Below are 14116 nucleotides of genomic sequence, written 5' to 3' on the forward strand. Positions count from 1 at the left end.
ACTTTTTTCCATTCCTTTCTTCATAAAAATTGGTGTATCATATGGTGTTTTACTTCTTGACTTTTAAAATTTATCGTGAGTGCTATTGCATATCAACATTTATATTTTGAACCATCTCATTCTTTTTTTAGATGCAGAGTATGCCATGATAGTAATACACCACTTGGTTTGCTCAATCACCTGTTGGTGAACATTTAGGTTTTCAGCCTTTTGGAATCAGTACAGGGTTGGGAGGGGTGGGCAGTGGCCCATGAACTTGGTTCTAAATTGGACTGGTAACAGTATTTGAGGTGTGAATTTTTATGCCTTAAGGAACTGGAGTAGGCGTCTTTGGATACAGCTTTATCACTATAATGTTTCATTTCCATAGGGTCCAGAGGTCCAGAACTTAGTAGGATTGAAATAGAATTTCCAAATAGAGGCTCTAGGTTTAGGGACAGATTCTGGGGAGAGGGAACTGGGAAGCGCTAGACAGACTATGAGGAGTTCACCCAGGAGGAACAGTCAGCTTTATGGCTTAGTGGGAACACAATGTGACCCAGGAACTGGAACAGAAACTCAGGATCTTGATCTATGCCAGGGGTCTACAAATTTTCTGTTTAAGGGCTACACAGTAAATATTTTAGGCTTTGTGGGCTGTAAAATCTCTGTTGTAAATACTCAGCTCCGTTGTTGAAGTATAAAAGCAAGCTTGGGTAATTCACAAGGCTGGGTGTTGCTGTGTTCCAACAAAATATTATTTATAAAAAATGAAATTAGGAGAGATTTGGCTCTGGGGCAATTCTTTGCCACCCTCTGGTCTAGACTCACGCTATGAGAATAGGGAATTAACTGCAGCTTTTTGAAAGGTGGGTGTCTCAGAAGCTCATGTACCAAATAATTGAAGGCCAGATTTAAGGCAGCAGATACTCTATACATCCCACTTTGCTGGTAAAATCAGGTTTCTGAAAGTTCTGCCAGGGCTTTTCTCCCTAACAGTGCAGTACCTTGGGTGGGGCCTTTAGGCTGAAGTTCTTTATTCCCTGAGGTGGACAGGTATAAGGTTCTAAAGGTTAGGATTAAGAATTTTTTTTAAATCCCTGCCTGTTACTTCTTCCCTTTTACCTTGAAAATGGACTAGGCAGTGTTTCTCAAAGTTTGAATTCCAGTCAGCCTGCCTTAAATCAACTGTGGTTCCTGAATTTGGAAAGGGCTCTTGGGGAACTGTTTATAACTATAAAAGATGTAATTGTGTGTCCAGTCTTTTGCATATTACATTTACTCTTCACACAAATGCTGTGAAGTGAAGAGGAGGTTGGGTATGTACGCTATCTGTATTGCAGAGATGAGAAAACCAAAGAACCGAATAGGTAAGTTACTTCACCCCCAAGATACATAGGTGTACCTGGATTTCAGCCCAGCCCTGCTAGACCCAGAGCCAAGGATTTCTGCTATATCATGGCATCAGGTTATATGAAAGGCTTGTTCCCACAAAGGGCCTACGTTATTTAGCAGGAAACAGTTTATAGCAGAGACTGATTTCAAACAGTACTGAAAATGGGTTCACTAGAGATTTAGTTTCCTACTTATGTAGTAGAGGAAATGTTTTTCTTCTGCCCTCTTTGATTCTATGGCTGGTGCCTGCTAATTAAACTGACAAAAGACAGATTAACAGGAGGAAGAGGGTATTGTGTATGTGTGTTATTTTATATATATATATATATATATATATATATATATATATATATATATACTTTTTTTAAATGTGCACAGGGTTTTCATGTCACAGAAAAGACAAGAAAACCCAAAGAGAGGTGGTAAGATTTGAAAGGTTATATACCATATTAACAAAGGGTGATAAATTATGAAGTGATGGGTGGGAGAATGGGTGAAATAGGTGATGGGAATTAAAGAGTACACTTAAAAATGAGCACTCAGCAATGTATAGAATTTTTGAATCACTGTGTTGTACATGAGAAACTAATATGACACTGTATGTCAACTATACTGGAATTAAAATAAAAACAATTAAAAAATAAAGTTAATTAAAAATGCAAAATAATTATGGAGAAGTGGCTAGACAAAGGAAAAGGAATTCAGGCTTCTGGAAGCAGCAGATTGTAGGAAGGTAAATATATGGGAAAAGTAATAGAAGATAGGGGTTATTTTAGTAAGGTTTGTTATGCACACTCATCTCAGTGCTACATTTATTTACATCATCTTCTTGGCCATAAAACTCCCCCAGAGTCCTCATATGGCAGTCCTCATTTCTCAAAAGTTCCTGCTTTTAGTGAGGTAGGGGAAGCTCAGGAAAGACTTCTTTCTGCATCTGTTAAATCTCTATTGCCTATAGCTCAAAGTAATCTATATGCCAAAGTGACATACTTTAAGGTATATATATTCTGATCTGCCATGCTCCCTCACACAGCATTTCTATTTTTCACAGCTACGTACCATACATGTTTTCCAAAATCAATGATCCTTAGGATAACTTTGGTATAGGTATTTGTAGAAACATGTTTGAATTTGTTATTTAGCTTAAGCAAGACCCCAGAGCTTCTTGTCTCCCACCCTTAAACTACCTCTTCTGACCTGTGTTTTTTAGTGCTAATACTCCAATGAATGATTCTGTCTAAGTAAGGTCTTTCAGTGGTTTGGGTGGAGCAGAGTTGGAAATAAATCCACTAACCTTTGATAAGTGTTTATTTCTTAACCTGAGGATAATGTCTTTTTTATTCAGACTGATATTGACAATAATTAAGCCCAACTAAATGGTCTTTGAGACAAGTTCTGTTTGACAGTTGACCTCTTCTGCTCTCTTTGTTGACTGCCTCTGGAATCTTGGGGAAGTCCTGGTAAACTCTAATTGCCTTTACATTTTAATTAAGGGTCTTCCTGAACCAGTTAATATTTACATTTCTATTCTGTGTTATTAGCTAGGCCCATCGACTCCTGTTTGGGAATAATGTGGAATTTTCAGGATTCTTCAGCCAGAATTTGCCTTATTTCATATGTTAAAATTTCTGTGAAGCAGATTTATGTCTGTTATATGTTAGGAAGGCTCTGTAGTGAGGAGTGATGTTCTGTTTCCTCCTGTAGGGAATTGTACAAAATGAAATGGACCCTCAGGGACCATCTTTTCCAGCCTTTCTGCTTTCTCTGAACTTCTCTTCCAGTGCTCACAGTCAGTCCTTACCCATGAGTTGATGCATTTGGCTCACCTCACAGGACAAGTAGAAACTTTATCCACCACGCCCCCCCACTCCCACCCCTGCCCCGAAAATGTGGGATTTAGTTTGAAGATACTGGTTTAGTTTGGCTCTGCCCATAGGTATGCTGAGCAACCTAAGGCAGGAGGATTATTAAACACACTTGCAGTGGATTTGTGCTGAATTTTCCTTTCTTCCCTTTGTTATGTATTGTTTCCATCACTGGTGAGTCTTCTGTAAAACTTGGCTTCAAGCCTTTGGAATTGCCGCTTATTCCTTCCTCCCACCATGTCCTCTCTCTACTTAATAGTTCACATTTGTCTTTCTGCTTAGCAAGTGTCTGAAACAACTAGTTGACAGAGTATTAAGAGTTTTAATTACAGTTGTTTTTACCTCTAATACAGAGAGGAATCCCTATTTCTTGACACCGAAGAGCTACCTTTTTCTTCTTCGCTAGATTTCTTGCGGTTTTCTGGTTATTTTAATACCCCAGTTTCTCACTTTTTAGTAGCTTTATCTTTTGAAAGATCTCTTAAAAAAAAAAAAAAGATCTCTTCAAAAAGTTGAAATGGGAGAGAGAGGACCTGGTCTTTACTCAGTTTATCTTAACTAAGTTTCTTTCTTTCTTTCTTTCTTTTTTTTTTTTTAAGGTTTTATTTATTATATGACAGAGAGAGACACAGCGAGAGAGGGAACACAAGCAGGGGGAGTGAGAGAGGGAGAAGCAGGCTTCCTGCTGATCTGGGAGCCCGATGCAGGGCTCGATCCCAGGACCCTGGGATATGACCTGAGCCAAAGGCAGATGCTTAATGACTCAGCCACCCAGGTGTCCCTTAACTAAGTTTCTAAAACTAATCAAGACAAGATGATTAGCCTTCCACTAATACTAGGACATTTATTATGAGAGTATAGTTGTGTTACAAAGGTGCAGTTTATATTAACTGAATGACTGCTATTTAGGAAGTTCTCTGTGGTTTCTCCGTTTGTGGCCATTTCAGGCTTCTTTGTCTTTAAGACCTATTGCATGTTCTCTTTTTACAGATAAGGAAACAGGTTCAGAGTAGTAATTTTATCTTAGGATCTGTGGCCAAAGTGGCAGCATCTGGACTTAAGTGAGTGAATGTAGGAAGTGTATATATCTCCATTTTTTAAAGTACATTTGTAATATGTTTTCTTAATATAAATATAAATACATAATGTAAAACCACTGGGAGAACCCACTCTAGCAAGAAAACCTTGAAAGTAATAGTGATACTTGGTACCCAGCATTTTTACTGGTCTTTGAAAAGACCAGTATGGTCTTTAACTTTGGAACCATAAGAGAGGGGTTTTTTTTTTTGTTTTTGTTTTTTGTTTTTTTGTAATTGAAATATAATTGACACACAATATTACATTAGTTTCGGGTGTACAACATACTAATGCAACAAGTATATATGTTATATTATGCTTACCACAAGTATAGCCACCAATTGTCACCATACAACTCTGTTATAATACCATTGACTGAATTCTTTGTGCTGTACCTTTCATCCCTGTGACTTAATCACTCCGTGACTGGAAACCTCTACCTCTCACTCTCCTTCACCCATTTTTGCTTATTCCCCTGGCCCTCTGCTCTGACGGCCACTCGTCTTTTTCTGTATTTTGGGGTCTGTTTCTACTCTTTGTTTATTCATTTGTTTTGTTTTTTAGATTTCACATATGAGTTGAAGTCATATGGTATTTGTCCTTCTCTGTCAGACTCATTTCACTGAGCATAATACTCTCTAGGTCCATACTTGTTGTCCCAGTGCCAAGATCTCGTTGTTTTTTAGGTTGAGTAATGTTCCATGGTGTGTATATATATGTGTTTATGTGTGTGTGTGCATGCACACGTGTGTGTGTACTCACCACATCACCTTTACTGATTCATCTGTGGAGACTTAGGTTGCTTCCGTATCTTGGCTATTGTATTGCTGCAGTGAACATAGGAGTGCAGATCTTTCTGAATTAGTGTTTTTGTTTTCTTTGGGTAAATACCCAGTAGTAGAATTATTGAATCTTAGGGTAACTGTGTGTTTAATTTTTCAAGGACCCTCCAAACTCTTTTCCATAGTGGTTGTAGCAAATTACATTCTCCTCAATCGTGCAGGAGGAGGGTTCCTTTTTCTTCACATTCTCACCAACATTGTTATTTTTTGTCTTTTTGATACTAATTGTTCTGACAGTTATGAGGCAATAGCTCATTGTGGCTTTGATTTGCATTTCCCTGATAATTTGTGATATTGGGCATCTTTTTCACCTGCCTGTTGGTCATCTACATGTTTGTTGGAGAAATGTCTATTCAGGTGCTCTGCCCATTTTGAATTGGATTTTTTGTGATTTTTGGTGTTGAGTTGTAGAAGTTCTTTATGTATTTTGGGTATATCATTTGCAAGTGTCTTCTCCCATTTAGTACGTTTCCTTTTCATTTTATTGATGGTTTCTTTGCTGTGCAAAAGCTTTTTATTTTGGCATAGTCTCAGTAGTTTATTTTTGCTTTTGTTGCCCTTGCCTGAGGATACAGAAAAATATTGCTAAGGCTGAAGTCAGAGAGATTACTGCCTGTGTTTTTTTCTAGGAGTTTTATGGTTTCAGGTTTCATATTTAAGTCGTTAATCTGTTTGGAGTTTAGTTTTGTGTATGGATTAAGAAAGTGGTCCAGTTTCTTTCGCGTTTAGGTGCCCAGTTTCTCAATACCATTTGTTGAAGAAACTTTTACCCATTGTATATTCTTGCTTTCTTTGTCATAGATTAATAGACCATATAAGCATGGGTTTATTTCTGAGCCCTCTTTTGTTGCATTAATTTATGTGTCTCTTTTTGTGCCAGTACCATACTGTTTTGATTACTACAGCTTTGTAGTGTGTCCTAAAATCTGTGATTGTGATACATACAACTTTGTTCTTCTTTCTCAAGATTGCTTTGGCTCATTCAGGGTCTTTTGTGGTTCCATATAGATTTTAGTATTTGTTCTAGTTCTGTGAGGATAAGGTATTTTTTTGAAGAAAATACTCAGCTGCCACTGTGAAGTGATGTTTTCTATAAGGCAGCTCAAGAACAGTAAAAATAAATATGAATCACATTTCATAGCCCTTCCACCCTAGCACACAGGAATGATAATACCGCTGTTCTTCCTCAGGATTGAAAGCTGCAGCTACTTTTCAGCATATGACAGGAGCTTTAGATATCTTGCTATGTAGTAGAATCACACAGTCGGAATTAAAACAGCATGCTCTAGAAAGATGGGCAGCATTTTCTTTCCTGGCTTCTGCCTTTCTAGTAGCTTCTGGCTATGTTGGCAGGACTATGTGGAAGATGTGACAAGTCTGGACTTGCCTTGAAAGAATTCTCATTTGTCCTGGCTTTGCCATTAAATTAGTATAAGGGTGAAATAAATGTATTGATAGATGGGGGAAATCAAGAATACCTAGACATAGAGTTTAAAAATACTTAGTGCCTTTAAAGTTTTTGGTAGCATTGTGATAAACTGGGAGGCTTGTGGGAATTCTGTTCTTTCTTCTGTGAAGAAAATCATGTAAGTCACATGTAAATAGCTTTGGGCTAGTTACCTGAAACTGGTAAGAAGCAGTTTCATTCTTTAGCCTTCTTAGCAAATAGCTTTTATATTGCTAAGCTTGAGGAGAAAGAATTAAGTTTGGTAAAAATTTTCTGTTATTTGGTGTTAACAGATTTCTTACTTAGGCTTCAGAGGGAAGTTGTCTTTGTAGATGAGGGAAGAAAGTATGTAGTTTGTTAGTTTAGGTTTGAGACAATCACATATTCAGGCTGTAAATCCTCAATTATAAAAGGGAAAACTGCCTGATATCTTTTTTTGTTTTAAATGCATATGTGTAACTGTGGCAGACTTTCTTGTGGCTGGTGTCTTGTAGGTGCTTAATAAATACTTACTGAATAAATTCTTACATGTGAAAAAAATGAAGCTTAGAGAATCAGATGACTTGTTCTAGGTCATGTTCTCAGTACACTGTGGTTAACATACAATTAGTGTATAATTGTTACTAATCTCTACCAGATTTGTTAGGTATGTTGATGTGCAGTTTTCTTCATATCTTCCCTATGAGGTTATTAACATTTTAACTTTAATATGCTGTTGTTTTAATTAGGCTTTTGGTCACTGAAATTTTGAAACAGTCTTATTTAGACCTGAAGCTGGTTATAACGGTATAATTTATTGTGCAAACTGAAACACTTCAGAGGGCTCTACTCAAAGTCAAGTTGGGATAGCGTGTGTAAACCAGTTTGTTCAAGGCAAACGAGGATGTGACATATGGTTACATGCTGTTTTTATTTTTAAAGTGTGTAGCATACTTTCAGAAAGTCTTACCAGTATCTCAGAAGCCTCCCTCATACCACTTTCTGGTCACTACTGGTTGTTCTGACTTTTAACTGATGAGTTTTACCTGTTTTTGAACTTTCTGTAAATGACACTATATAATATACACTTTGTGTGCCTGGCTTATTTGACTCGGTGTTCTCTTTGTGAGCTGCACGTATGCTGTTATGTAGTGATTGTTACTTCATTTCATTGTTTTTAAATATTCCATTGTATGAATATACTATAATGTATACAGAATATTGTTGACAGACATTTGGGTTTAATTTGGGGCTATTAGGAACAGTGCTCCTATAAACATATTTGTTTATGAGTCTTTTGGTGAGCATATGTATTTATTTCTGTTTGGGTGTATAGTTAGGAGTGGAATTGCTAAGTCATATGGTATGTTAAGTGTTCAGCCCCAGTAGATAATACCACTTTTGCTAAGTGTTAAACCCTGTCTATGCTTCCTTAGCAGTAGGTGAGAGTTCCAGTTTCTCTGTGTCCTTACCAATACTATGTATTGTCTTTTTCATTTTAGCCATGTTGGGGACAGTGTAGTGGGATCACATTACGATTTTATCTTGAAAACTAATGAAGGGGAGCCCCTTTTCATGTGCTAATAGGTTATTTGGATTTTCTTTGGTAATGCCATTTTGATGCTCTCCTTTATGCTCCTTGAAGCGTTTCCCATTTTTCTATTGGTTTATCTCGTGTCCTTATTGAGTTGTAGTTCTTTATATATTCTGGATAGTAATCAGTTGTCATTATACATACTACAAGTATCTTTTACTCTAATTTGCCTTTTCTCTTTATTAATAGTATTGTGGGATGAACTCGGTTTTAGTGTCTTCCAGTTTATCAATATTTTTCTTTTCTGGTTAGCAATTCTTGTGTCCGTTTAATAAGTGTTTGCCTACTCCAAGATCATGGAGATGTCCTCTGTCATCCTCTAGATATGTAATTATTTTACCTTTCACATTTAGGTGTATAGTCTATCTAGAATTCATGTTTGTGTATGTGTGTGTGGTATGAGATAGAAGTCAGGATTCATTTTATATAGGGATAGTGAATTGACTGCACTATTCTATCTTTGTTCCAAAAACACATTCCTGTAGCTCTATACATCTTGTTGTTTTCAATTAAAGATTTTATTTATTTATGACAGAGAGAGATAGCGAGAGAGAGAACACAAGCACAGGGGAGAGGGAGAGGGAGAAGCAAGCTTCCTGTTGAGTAGGGAGCCCGATGTGGGGCTCTGTCCCAGGATGCTGGGATCATTACCTGAGCTGAAGGCAGTTGCTTAACGACTGAACCACCCAGGCGCCCCATACATCTTTGTGACATGGTAACGAATTTCTCCAGCTTTGCTGTTCTTAGTGCTTGTCTTGGCTATTCTGGTTCCTTTCTAGTTCTATAGCATTTTAGAATCTTAGTTTCCATCCACTTGTAAAACAACTTAGAGTTTGATTGGGATTGTATTGAATCTAAGGATGGTGAACTGACATTGTATAAAGATGTCTTCTAATCCAGGAATGTACATTGCATATCTGTTTATTTAGGTATTATTTAATTTCTCTGTGTTTTATAGTTTTCAGAAGAAGAATCTCAAATATCTTTCAGATTTATTTCTAACTTAAAAAAACAATTTCTTGAGATAAAATTTATACACTATATTAATCATTTTATTTTTGAATTTTTTATTTTTTTAAAGATCTTATTTATTTGTCAGAGAGAGAGAGCAGAGGCAGAGGGAGAAGCAGGCTCCCCACTGAGCAAGGAACCTGATGGGGAACTCTATCCCAGGACCTTGGGATCATGACCTGAGTTGAAGGCAGACACTTAAATGACTGAGCCACCCAGGTGTCCCTATATTAACCTTTTATTTTATTTTATTTTATTTTATTTTTAAAGATTTTATTTATTTATTAGAGAGAGAGTGAGAGAGAGCATGAAAGTGGGATGAGGGGCAAAGGGAGAAACAGACTCCTCACCGAGCAGGGAGTATGATGTGGGGCTCCATCTGATGTAGGACTCCACCCAGGGACTCCGGGATCATGACCTGAGCTCAAGGCAGAGGCTTAACCAACTGAGCCACCCAGGTGCCACTAACCATTTTAAAGTGAAGCAGTGTTGAACAACCACCACTCTGTCTAGGTCCAAAGCATTTCCATCACTGTAGAGTAAAACTCCATAAGCAGTTTCTCTTCACTACCCATGCTCCTCACCCCTCAGCTGCTGCCAACCACCACCAATCTGTATTCTGTCTATATGGATTGATTTATTCTGGATATTTCTATACATGAAATCAGTGTAGTATGTGATGTTTTGTATCTGAATTATTTCCCTTAGTATGTTTTTGAAGTTCATTTCCCTAGTGCAGTGTGTGCCAGTTCGTCATTCCTTTTTATGGCTGAATAGTATTTCATTGCAGGTGTGTGCTGTTATTTGTTTATCCGTTTATCTGTTAATGGGCATTTTGAGCTATTTGTATTTTCTGGCTGTTGCAGACAGTGCTGCTATAAAAATAGGTATGTACGTGGACTTGTTTGAGTACCTGTTGTCAGATTTTTAGGAGTGGAATTGCAAGGCCATACAATTCTGTGTTTAACTTTTTAAGGCACCACTAACCTTTCCCACAGCAGCTGAACCATTTTACATTTCCACAAGCAGTGTACATGGGTTTTCTCTTTACGCATCAGTACTGGCTATTTTCTATAGTGTTTTGGATGGTGTGATAAGTGATATAGTTTTTTGTTGTTGTTGTTACTTCATTTTCTGTGTTGCTGATGTATAGAAATACATTTGCTTTTTTTTTCATATAAAACTTAAATTTTGTGACCTTTTTAAATTCACTTAATTTAAATAGTTTATGTATTTATTGGATTTTCTCTGTTCATCTGAATTTCTGATTTTCACAGGCTTTCTTACTCTTCTGTTCCTTTTCCATAGTAGTTTGTTCATTTTATGGATGCAGTATTCTTGTGAATGGCTTGAAAAATTTCTATTAGAATTTAAATTCTCTTTAAATTTTTCATTCCTTTTGTTTCCTTTGTGATTGATTCTGTTGCTTTTCATTTTGATCCTTAATTTTGTTGGGCATTTCTTAAATATCTGGTGATCCTTGGTTATCTATTCATATTTATGAAGGACCAGGATGACTAGTTTTGGTGGTTCATACTGGCTTCCTCTCAGTTATTTGAGGTCTGTTTTTCCAAAAGAGCTTTTCTCTAGAGATTATTGATTGAGAATTCTGTGTGAGTTTGTCTTAAAGGCCAACAGGAGTCGGGTAGGCTTAGGACCTAAAATTTATTCTGAGGCTCAAGTGCTGTGAGAGACTTTTTTCCTTTCGGTTGGTTTAATTTCCTCTCTCCTGATTCTCCACCTCCCCCACCAAAATTTGTGGATGTTAGGAGCGATGCCAGGCTCAGCCCTACTTCTCTTTTGTTCCTAGAACCCATGCTGGATGTTCTTCTCAGCAGAACTGAATACTAAGCCTCGGGAGCTCAAGTTTATACAGGAAGTAAGACTGTCGTGAGTGGCTCTGCTGTTGTGTGAAGCAGTCCTTCAATTACCTTGATTTCCCTATGCTTTAATTCACAGGCTTGATCCCGAGCTTGGTCTTCTCTGTTCAGCGGGGTGGGATATCCCTTGGCTCCATGCACGTCCTTTTCTATGCTTGCTTTGCTTTAGTTGCTGTTTCTTCTGCTATGGCTTCTCTGTCAGTTTAGTCTTGGCAGTTTCTTCTAGAAATAATTTCCTTCTTTCCTTCCATCTCTCCCTCCTTTCTGCTTGTTAATGTGTCTATTTCTTTGGATTGTTATGAATTTATTATTTTATCATGAAAAATTTGGACATAACATACATGTGTCCACTCCCTAGCATAAAGAAAATATAAATACAGTTGATGTTGAAAGCTCTTCTCTGATTGTATCACACTCCCTCCGTGCGTCTATTAATATTATCCTGTGTGTGCATTTCTAAATAGTAAAGAGCATTGTTTTCAATGTGTTTGAGCTTTGAATAGTGACATACTGCATAAATCCTTCTGCATCTTGTTTTTTTCCCGTTCATCATGGTTCTTTTGTTTATTTGTTCTCTTAGTATGCTGTCTTTTCTCCTGTTTTAGTAGAATTTGGACAGGGAAGATAAGTTAGCCAATGAATTTCTTTCTGTGACTTTTTTAAAAGGGAGATTTAAGCACCTTTTGGATATATTGTCACTACAGACGTGGAAGAGAAAGGACTTGGTGTTACCTCTTCTTATTCCAACTGGTGTTGATAGGTGAATATGATACTTCACCATCTTATACAAGCTAGGCTATTGAGTCTTGCTGCTGACCTCTCTTTGGTGTTATAAATCCTTTTGGAGTCAGAGAAATAGGATTCATTTGTGTGTAGGGTTTAGCAGAGGTTTAAATGAAGATTTGGGTTCTTATTGCTGGAAGGAATTTTTAGAGGTCATTTAGTACAAACTGTACTAAAGAAGCCCAAGCCCAGAGAAGGTGAGTGATTTGTCTGGAATGATCCAGGGGGAAAACAGGATCAGAAGCCAGTTTTGCTGTTCATTATTCCTGCCACCTTACTACCGTGAACCAAAGATTAAAGTCCCCTTTTGTTAACATTTGACTTTAATTTTTGCCTGTCCTTTAAAATATTTCGAGGGGTACCTGGGTGGCTCAGTGGGTTAAGGCCTCTGCCTTCGGCTTAGGTTGTGATCCCAGGGTCCTGGGATCGAGCCCCGCGTTGGGCTCTCTGCTCTCAGCTCTGCCTGCCTCTCTGCCTACTTGTGATGTCTGTCAAATAAATAAATAAATAAATAAATCTATCTTAAAAAAAAAAAAAATTTCGATACCAAGAGATTTTTAGTACATAAGAATTAACATAAATCTTTGAACTAATGTTTATTTGCTGTGTTTTCCTTAGGATCAGAATGGTTTCAATCCCAGAATACTATGAAGGCAAGAATGTCCTCCTCACTGGAGCTACCGGTTTCCTAGGGAAGGTACTTCTGGAAAAGTTGCTGAGGTCTTGTCCTAAGGTGAATTCAGTGTATGTTTTGGTGAGGCAGAAAGCTGGACAGACACCCCAAGAACGAGTAGAAGAAGTTATTAGTGGCAAGGTAAGTGGGGGAAAATGATCATTTAGAGGAAAGAAAAGAATGTGTTTGTATGTATAATTATTGTAATCATCAACAGCTCAGTTTATTTCTTCAGTGTTCTGAAAAATATTATTGAAAAAAAATCCTACAGGATGTCAGTATACTAGATATGACTTATGATCAGTAGGAGAAAAATAGCTTTCCTCTGTGATGGGCAAAATTGTATGACAAGTTCTAAAATGCCTGTATGTTCGATATTTAATGTGTTTTTAGAATATTTGAAACCTATTACTTGTAATTACTAGATATTTTAGATAGTATTCAGAATAATAAGAGGTGGTTTCTAACTAGGACCTACTATGCTGTTAAACACTGTCCTTTTATAACACTTAAAAATTTGTAAGCACTGACTGCTCCCCACAACCGTGTTAAGAAGTATCAAAGTCACATATTCCTATTTGAGAAATAAGAACATGATGACAGGGGTCATTTAGGATACAAGAATAGGTCATACATTTTGAAACTTTAGAAAAATATATTGTTAAGAAAAAATGGAAATGAGCTGGTGTAAAATTATCTCACAGTCATAAGCTTTGAATTCTCTCTGAATGAATGAATTTATCTGACATTCATTGGCAGTAAGTTTAGTGTAGTAGCTATGTAATTTTTTACTTAGTAGGTAGTATCTAATATCTTTTAATCACTGGTAATTATTATGTTTTAATCCCCCCTTCTAACAACTCCCTCCCCTAGTAAGAGGTTATTTATTGTTACTCATTTCTTATATTTCAGAAAATATTTACTGTACATACTAAGTGTTGGGCACTTGATTTGTTGTAAGGGGTTGAATTCAGGGATAAATAAGATAGAATCATTGCCTTAATGGGCAAGAGAGTTTTTAAGAGGGAAAAGGAAGCAAGAGGGAGTATAGAAGTGTCAAGAAAGACTTGATAGGAGCAATTACTGATGTTAAAGTCTTGGCTGGAATTGAGAGCCTAAGTAAAATGTCAGAGGTTTGGCCATCTCCTATGGGGTCTCTAGGGCAGTGGATCTAAAAACTTTCCTCAACAGTAAGTCTGATTTTTAGAGGAAAAGAATACCTTATACTTAAAGCCTGAATTTCTATTGAACTTTAGTAATTTACCTAATAATAAATTATATGGAGTTTGGATGTCAGAAGCTCCTCCCTCCTGGCCCGGCCTCCCAGTTGTGACAACCAAAAATGTCTCCAGACATCACCAGATGTTCCCTTGGGGGAAACATTTCCCCAAGGTGAGAACCACTGATGAATGTTTCTGAGAAAAACTCCATTAATATGGTGGTAGGTTGAACTAAAATAATTGACCATGGAATAAATTCTGGAAGGGGAACAAAGTATATTAAAGAGGCCATTAGTGAACATAATAAAGTAGGAACTTGTTGGGGTGCCCGTGGATTAAACACACTGGAAGAGATAGTGTTGAATAAAGAG

General features: G+C 37.1%; 1 protein-coding gene across 5 annotated transcripts in view; it reads left to right on the forward strand.

Moving 5' to 3' along the window:
- Window positions 1–14116, forward strand: part of FAR1 (fatty acyl-CoA reductase 1) — a 65037-nt gene that overhangs the window by 19772 nt on the left and 31149 nt on the right. For 4 of the 5 annotated variants that reach the window (XM_032853526.1, XM_032853528.1, XM_032853523.1 and 1 more), the window contains exon 2: window positions 12471–12666. In XM_032853526.1, the coding sequence (XP_032709417.1) occupies window positions 12478–12666 (189 nt within the window). In that variant the 5' untranslated portion in view covers window positions 12471–12477. Of the gene's footprint in view, window positions 1–10999; window positions 11069–12470; window positions 12667–14116 lie in introns of all 5 variants that reach the window. The other variant, XM_032853524.1, reaches the window with a different exon arrangement.

The sequence above is a fragment of the Lontra canadensis genome, unplaced genomic scaffold, assembly GCF_010015895.1.
Source record: "Lontra canadensis isolate GAN:19392208 unplaced genomic scaffold, GSC_riverotter_1.0 scaffold7, whole genome shotgun sequence".
Classification (NCBI taxonomy): domain Eukaryota; kingdom Metazoa; phylum Chordata; class Mammalia; order Carnivora; family Mustelidae; genus Lontra; species Lontra canadensis.